This window comes from Micropterus salmoides, unplaced genomic scaffold, assembly GCF_014851395.1.
Source record: "Micropterus salmoides isolate LMB-PRFRI ecotype aquatic unplaced genomic scaffold, ASM1485139v1 Ms_hic_scaffold_1, whole genome shotgun sequence".
Lineage (NCBI taxonomy): Eukaryota > Metazoa > Chordata > Actinopteri > Centrarchiformes > Centrarchidae > Micropterus > Micropterus salmoides.
Genome location: NW_024040040.1, coordinates 36,012,801 through 36,020,652, shown reverse-complemented (window position 1 = coordinate 36,020,652; position 7,852 = coordinate 36,012,801). Strand labels below are relative to the sequence as shown.

Genomic DNA, 7,852 nt, shown 5'->3' with positions numbered 1-7,852 from the left:
GTTTTTTATAGAAACGGCATCAAAAACAGATCCCCCCCCTCGTTCCCCACCTATTACCTCCTTCATAGAGGTACAAACCCTCACTGTTTAGGGCTAAATGCCTTGCTCATAAGCAGCTTGATGGTGAGTCGCCACTGGCACAAACAGAGCTCACAGTGGGCTTCTTGTTTTAGCCACCACCTCCACTACTGCTGCATCACTGGCACTGCAGGACCAACCGTAGGTGCGACTTCAGTGTGTTTACAGGCTTCACTGCAGGGAAAGCATGAACACAGGCTGATTAGTGAGGCCAAAAAAAAAAAAGATTACTTGTGTTAATGGCACTGAACATAACGCAGGCGGCAAAATGAAAATAGAGGTATATACAGGTTTGAGAACTACGACCAGTCAATATCAGTAAGCATATTTAATTTAAAGCAACACAAATCTTAGCAACTTGCAATAACTGATTTTCTTTTGGCTTATACAGTTGTTGGGGCGAACTTGTCACATGCAGCAGATATGAAGCAATATTAAAGTTCCACCTGGCCACTAAGTATCTGTAGATCTTGTTTCTGGTGGAAATATCTGAAAACACTGTGAGAGTGAATCAAAACAGCAAAGTTCTGGTTCTGGGCTGAACATCAAAACAGTGAGCTGGAAAACTGCTGTGAAACTGAGGGAAACCTATTCTCTGTGGGTTCATCAAAAAGTAGCAGTCTTTTTTTTTTTTAAATGATGACATCATAGCTGCTTGAATGAGCAGAAAACCCAACTTGTGCTCACACAGTCGACCTCCCTTTGGCTCTATACATTCCCAAGCATTTACATCATTTGTGTCCCTCTGCACGCTGACGTATGGCTGGTATCTGTGTGCGAGGATTTCATTTACTGTGGCCATCCGTGGAATGTGACATGCTGAATCCAGAGTGCTGGCTTGGTGTGGGGGGAAAAAAATGATCCCACTGTACAGAACAACACCCGCATACGCGCTCCACAGCGTGGGACGGCATGTGTCCTCTTGTGATCTAGAGCAAGAACACTTTTTTTATGATCTGATAATGTGACGCTGTGTTGTGAACGATATATCAACCCCCTGTTCACCTAAACTGCCAGAGAAGTGAGAGAAAAAAATGAGTGGAGTTGTAGATCTCCACAGACAAATCTGTTGTCCACACTCACCCTGAAGTGACCTCTTACCACCAAATTATACCAAATAAAACCAAATTTATACATTTCAAATACATGTATCAATCTTGTCATAAAGCATTCAGTCCCAATTATTTCTTGACAGACTGAAAGTACTTCAGGCCACATCCTTCCTTCATTTAAAGTCAAAAGAAGAATCCACACACACACCTGGCACCACCATCCATCCAACCATCCATCCATCACCCCCCTGACAGTCTAATAAACCTAACATCTGAGTGACACATAACACACATTCACAACGGCTGCTTATATTAGCCGGGACGGCAGAGCACAAGCCAGTTTGCATTTGATACACACACTTTCTAGAGGCCTTCATCATAAGAAGCTCTGAATCACCAGCCCTGAGGAGGAACAGGGCGGACCAGCCGGTATCCGCTAACAACACCGGCTGTGAGTAAAGAGCCGCCCAAGACAAGAAGGTGCAGATACCGAGCATCAGGCGGAGATAAAGCAAAGGTCATCCAAGTAAGGGTGAGGGACACTTCACATCAGTTTCTGAGATCCGCATCTGAAAAGTCAAGCTGGCAGCAGACGAGTCACAAAGCTTGCAGGAGGAGGGGGAGGCCAACGGAGGACCGGGCGGCCCGGCAGACGGCATGACAGTGCGTGTTGAGCTGGAGTGGGAGATCCCCATGTCAGTGACGCTGCCCATCCAGACGCAGCCCGACCCGGCGCACCAACCGTTCCCCTTCCTGGACACGACGCTTGCCGACCTGGGCATCCAAGAGTGAGTCTGCTCTCAGCGTGATGGCGTCTTAGCAAAAGCACTGTCATGTAGATCCATTAACAAGTATGTGTGCGTATGTGTGTCCAGGTCAGAGGTGAAGGAGAGGGTGGTGTGGGTCGACACCAAGAAGACCCAGGTTAAGAACAAAGCGGGGAAGCTGAAGGAGAAAGAGATCAACATTCTGGAGGTATGACTTTGAGATGACAGGGAGTAAAGCTTCTAAATCCATTTTGAGCTGCTTTTGCTCCAAATGTAAGCAAACAAAAAGGATGTCTGAAGCGGGGAGGTGAGCGGGAGGAAAATGACAACAATTGTGTTTCCTCTTGTAGGTGAGAGTGAAAGCTCAGAAACCTGGAGACAAACAGCTCCAGGAAGTCCTGTACAGCACGGAGGCCCACACTGACCGCTCCTTCTGTCGCACAGGGATGAATATCCTGCCCTGGAAACACAGACAGGCAGGTCTGGAAGTTTTTTTTTTTTTTTTAATTTAACTTACAATTTGTTGCTGTTAGTATCAGTGTCTCTAAATTCTGATGCCTGATGAGGCTATTAGTGGTATAAAAACAGGCTAACTGCAGAAATAGACTTAATAATAATAATCATAGACCTGACTGTATCTTCTCAGTTGTGTTGTGTGTACACCTTCATAGTGTTGCTGCGACACATGTGGTATTTGCCCCTCTGCTCATTAGCACATTCTTATATATCTATGTAGTTTTAAAGTTAGGCCTCTCTGTCTGGCAGGGGAGAACGGACTGACACCGGTGCAGATGACGATGGAGTTGGAAAAACAGCAGCAGCCTGGCTTAACCGAGGCACGGGGACAACGGGAGATCTGAGGAGCAGTCAGACGCTCCCCATCACTCGTCCACGGCAAAGCACATCTTTAGCTCCGTTTCACTCTCGCATCTATATAGAGGATTCAACACGTCATCACTTACTCTTTCCACAGTGAGGCGTGGTTGAATGGCTTGACATTAACTGAAGGGCGAAACATGCCAGCATTGTCGTATCATGTTACAGAAAAGCACAGAAAGAGGCGGAGCGGTTCAGGTCAAAGTTCTTCTGCATACAAGCGCAGGCTGCTGTGAGCACTAACAGTGTACGGACGCTATAATAAGTGCTGTTTTATTCCGTATGGCCTATTAGCTCAGTATTTAGTCCGTTAGCTCTGGAGGTTATTACTGCTGTCCACACAATGCACAGCTGCAGTGTGGGCCCATTAGAGAAACCCCCTTTGTTAGCAGCAGATAAATCTCTGAGTAAGGCAGTGCCAGAAGAGAGCGCATGGGGATCAGAAATTCACAGTCCACTGACTTACACTGGGAGATGGGAATGAAAAGTTTATCAGGAGATGCAATTCATTGCTTCACACTCAAGATAGCAAAGCCAGAAGTCAAACAGTGGCAAAAAGGGGACAGCAGCAATCAACAATAGCACTTTACAGGAATAACAGGGAAACAAAATACAATGGTAATAACACAGGATGGTGAACTGTAACTCTTAAAATAATAAAACTTAGACAACATAGCATGCATATAAGCAAATAAATTAAAAGTTAATACTCATAAGTATAACTGCTGAATGTGACATAACTATATTAGAATGGCTGAAGTGCTGTTTTTAGATGGGGAAATATCTCCAATAACATTTTCCGCCTACAGTATAAAGATTCATTGTTTTTGCTGGCTTTCTCACACGAGTGGAAGGATGTGTGCAGGCTATGAGGCGGAGATGGCCGAACTAAGTTTGGCCTGCTGTTCTCCGGGAAGCGAGGTCACAGCTGCTTGGAAGTCGGCAGAGTGGTGCTGGGCGAATGCTTTCATCAGCATGACCAAAGTGCCCTGGGTGTCTGTGGGAGGGAGCGGTGAGACGAGAGTTTAGGGATGACAGAAAAACAAAGATTGATTACTAAAACAGCAACAGAATGCTGATGAGAGTGCAGGGAGTGACTGAGCATGCTCAGGGAGGGGAGAAGAGTGTGTGAGAGTGTTTTGACTTTGTTTTTCAACAACTTTAGAAGCACAAATCTTCACCTTTATCAATGTTTTTGCTGCCAAGGACACAACTGGAAGCAGCAACTATGGGCTTCATTACCTTCACAACCTGAAAGGAAAAAAATAGAAGAATATGGTAATAATGTTGAATATTGTGTCCTCAAATGTTTAGGTTTGTGCATCTTGTTGTCATGTATGTCTTCATTAAATAGTTTGTGTGATAGTTGAAATATGCTGTATGCATGCATAACGTGTTGTAGTTTCAATGTATAAAACACAACAAAGTGTAATAAAACACGACTGAAAGGCTGGCCTGGTAGTTGTCCATACAAAGCACACAATGGGGCCATTCTTAACATTTGAACGCCTGCTCTAGGATGAGTAATGTAGATTTCTCTCTCACTTCCTGCTTGTGTCTGTCACTATTGTCTTTGTTTTCCTAAGGAATTCTCAACGTCATGACACCACCCCCCTCAGGCATGAGAAGAAGCACTGAACGATGGACTGTAACAAATGAATGTCACCATGAACACGCCTGTCACGAGAACTACTTTGTTGGACGCTATATTGTCCTAGAAATAATTGGGATTAAAGATATTACTGCCATTTTAAGACCATTTCGTGCCACTGATATAATGATCATTTGAAGAGCCATTAACGGTGAAACTCCAACACAGAGAGCAGATGACGAGGACAGAAGCAGTGCAGCCAGAAGTGACAGCAGAATGTGTCTAAGCATAGTTTTATTCTGTTTATTTTGATTATGCGCTGTGCCTCAAGTCTTACAATGGTGGGGAAAACCCTAGTGTTTATTCTGACATGATGTTGGCTAAAATGTTCTTATGTAAACACAAAAGGCAATATCGAGGTCATGTTCATATGTTGTACGGGAAGCTGATAACGTAATTATCGTGACAAGCCTAACCATGACTTGGCCTGAATATCACATTTAATGCAGCTTTCCAATAATGTTCTTTCTACACAGTAGCAGCAGTTGTGATGGTATCTGTACTGTACCAGAGCAGGACTGTGTGTGTAGAGCATGGCCAGGCAGCTGTACACCGTCTTGTTCTCCTCCAGATCCTCTTTGAGGGGAAGATGAGCCACCAGAGCGGGAACGACCTGTTATACAGCACAGTGCGATTCATAGTGAGCAAATTCTGTTCTTACGTTTTTTAGTGAAGTACTTTGCAGTGAATTTCCTGCTTGTGAAAATGTGTTGTCCGCAGTAAAGATTACTCGAGGTGGCTAGTCTTGGCAGAAGAGGTGCAAACTGCAAATATACCTGCTCCAGGGGGACGGCCTCCACATTGCTCATCATCATCCTGCAGAGGGCAGCACACAGGTTGTCAATCACCCTGAGGTCCGACTCTTTGGACAGCATGTTGGAAAACACGGACAGCATCATGGGATAATCTCTGGAAGACGCTTCACTAAGGAACAGCTGTGTGTGATCTGTAAGTTTTTAGATGATGCATTAAAACACAACACACCTCCACACACCTCCACACACCTCCACACACCTCCACACACCTCCACACACCTCCACACACCTCCACACACCTCCACACACACAGGATAAGGATACGTTACGACGATGGGTCCAGCTGCCTGGGCCAGACATCCCAGTCCGTACACGCTGTTGTTGCGAACCTCGGGATCACTGTCCCTCACTCCAGCCACCAGCACGGGAAGCAGACGGTTGGACAGTCGGCCTGCCACTCCCCGACCCCCGGGCACGCTCACCAGGGCCTGCAGGACTTCTCCAATTGTACCCACAGAGAAGGACCGGTCTGCCACCGTGCACGAGGATTTCTTTTGAGGGGGAAAGAAAATGTGATAGGGTGATACTCGACAGGGACACATTTAACACCCTTTCACCTTTTCCAGGAACCAAAAGCCATTTTTTGTATTTAATCAACGAACCAATCTTGAAGTCAAATTTTGCTCTCTGAAAATGAGTCTGTAGTTGCAAAGAGTTTACAGCAATTCTCTCCTTGCTGCATTTAGTAAGAAATCAGCAGTTACATTGTCTCTATAAGACAGGACTGGGAACATCCTTAAGTCTGGACTCACAGCTTTGCTCATGATGAGGGGCAGTAGGTCATTGAGGAATGGGGCGAAGTTGTCTGCAGGCACAGACGAGGCCAGCAGGGGAATCCCCTCCCCGGCAAACTCCTGGAGCATGGCGTCGTACTCCGCCTGAACCAGACAGCACAATGAGGACAAGGAAAGTGATGTGGATGTAGAAATGTGGAAATAATGGGTAAAAAAAAATGCAGCCTCTGATTCAATATCTAGAATACTTTGAATGTAAACTGCATGGAGTTGGTGGAGGTTTGTATTTTTGACAGCTTCCGTGTAATGTGAGGGAAAACACTTTAACGTGGTGACACAGAACTGATAACTTATATATGCAGATGACAGATGTGCAGCGAGTGGACAGCCAACCTGTTGCTCTTCATCATCTGCTTCATCACCACCGCTGTCCTGACAAACAGTCTGAACCGACAGAGAGAAAAACAATGGTGAAGTGTTACTGGGATCATTTCCACCTGGGAAATAAGATTTATGTGAAATTATTTAATTGAGCGAAGCTTTAGCGAAATAAGCCATCTTCCCATCGCTCACACCTTTTTCTTGAGCACATCACGGATGACGTGGCTGAGCTCCTTAAGGCGTGAAGGGTTTTTGAAAACTTCCTCCTTGCAGGACTTGATGACATTGTTCATGGTTTCCAGGACGCCCATCACGACCTGGCGCTCATTCTCTGTTCGCACCGTTTCCACAAAGCAGGGAAGCACCACATCCAGCAACTTCTGTAGGGCTGGGGGAGGGACATGGGATGTACAGGCATGAGGAGGAATATAGTTCAAATTAGTTAAAAGGCAATTGTCAAACCACCTGTTTGACACAGTGGTCAAAAAAAAAGGTAGCTGTTTGTAATGGTTTTCAATTTGTTTTTTTTCTTTTTTAATTAACTCCCACTGTAGCAGAAAGCAGCACTGCCTCTTTCTGTATTTCCTTAAAGTAACAGTAATGGAGAATTTCTGAGCAGAGAGGCGTTACCCTGGTGGTTGGCCTCAGTGGGATTCTCCTTCCACACATGGTGCTGAGCTCGACAAAACTGGCCCATGGCTCCAAATGCTGCCCTGCGGACATCCTCGTGAGGAAACTAGGGAAGGAGGGGAGAAAAAAAAAAAAAAAAAAGGAAAGCATCAATTTACAATGTGCAGTGTTGCGTGGACACATGGGTAGTGTTGACAGCTTAATGGGGTCATGAGGACAGAGACCAAGTACGTGCCCTTCAGACACCAATTCCCTTAGGTCAATGGAACTAATCTACAGTTGACCCGTTCCTGAACAAACAAGGTCTGCCTGCTGGAAAAGTGAGGGCAAATAACCATCATTAGCCCCCACAGAATATTTGTCTTCTGCATTTTACTGAAGAGCAGTTGTTGTTTTCGCTGTTATTTATTAGCTACAATTTACAGAGGGTAAAATCAATCAAATCAAATGGTCTTGCCAAATCAAGGAAAATGGGGAAAAAAATGAATCTACCAACAGACACTTCCATTTATAAACAGACACAACCCCGCAGAGACACAGCGTATGCACAAACAAAGCACATAAGACAGAGAGGGACAACTGAGCTAACCAGTCGGCCACACTGACTTACGTCTCTCATCTCGTAAACCTGCTGGAAGCTGGACTCCAGGAAAGGCTGGAAGGCAGCGCTGTCAGGGGAAACCATAGCAACACAAGTTAAAATGTATGCACACACGAAAGGTCTGACATAATGTTAACGCTGCAGTCTGTTATCGGTCAGTCATCTAACAAAAATAGACAATAGAAACAAAAACTATTCATGATTGCAGTTTAGCACATGATACACATATTACTCTAATGGCAGACGGTTGTGTTACCCAGTGCTGAA

The 7,852-nt window shown here is 45.2% G+C and overlaps 2 protein-coding genes across 3 annotated transcripts in view; one reads left to right on the top strand and one right to left on the bottom strand.

Moving 5' to 3' along the window:
• Positions 1-1,787: 1,787 nt before the first annotated feature.
• si:ch211-196f5.2 (uncharacterized protein LOC556372 homolog) lies at positions 1,788-3,048 on the top strand. The gene is made up of 4 exons (XM_038693452.1): positions 1,788-1,918; positions 2,006-2,105; positions 2,248-2,377; positions 2,663-3,048. Exons 1-4 carry the CDS (start codon positions 1,788-1,790, stop codon positions 2,755-2,757), a joined length of 456 nt encoding a protein of 151 aa, XP_038549380.1. The 3' UTR covers positions 2,758-3,048.
• Positions 3,049-3,235: 187 nt separating this feature from the next.
• Positions 3,236-7,852, bottom strand: part of ipo4 (importin 4) — a 10,992-nt gene continuing 6,375 nt past the window's right edge. The window contains exons 20-30 of one of the 2 annotated variants that reach the window (XM_038725693.1): positions 7,842-7,852; positions 7,595-7,652; positions 6,985-7,090; positions 6,549-6,742; positions 6,367-6,417; positions 5,992-6,117; positions 5,504-5,730; positions 5,201-5,333; positions 4,933-5,037; positions 3,955-4,024; positions 3,236-3,770 (exon numbers count right to left, since the gene is read on the bottom strand). The exon at positions 7,842-7,852 is cut by the window's right edge and continues 67 nt beyond it. In XM_038725693.1, the coding sequence (XP_038581621.1) occupies positions 3,640-3,770; positions 3,955-4,024; positions 4,933-5,037; positions 5,201-5,333; positions 5,504-5,730; positions 5,992-6,117; positions 6,367-6,417; positions 6,549-6,742; positions 6,985-7,090; positions 7,595-7,652; positions 7,842-7,852 (1,212 nt within the window). In that variant the 3' untranslated portion in view covers positions 3,236-3,639. Of the gene's footprint in view, positions 3,771-3,954; positions 4,025-4,932; positions 5,038-5,200; positions 5,334-5,377; positions 5,439-5,488; positions 5,731-5,991; positions 6,118-6,366; positions 6,418-6,548; positions 6,743-6,984; positions 7,091-7,594; positions 7,653-7,841 lie in introns of those variants that run through there. The other variant, XM_038725702.1, reaches the window with a different exon arrangement.

Bases quoted from the DNA above. Each gene is read 5' to 3' on its own strand.
- si:ch211-196f5.2 (XM_038693452.1), top strand. From the start codon at position 1,788: ATGACAGTGCGTGTTGAGCTGGAGTGGGAGATCCCCATGTCAGTGACG. The intron at 2,106-2,247 runs GTATGACTTTGA...TTCCTCTTGTAG, and splicing joins AAGAGATCAACATTCTGGAG to GTGAGAGTGAAAGCTCAGAA. The intron at 2,378-2,662 runs GTCTGGAAGTTT...TCTGTCTGGCAG, and splicing joins CTGGAAACACAGACAGGCAG to GGGAGAACGGACTGACACCG.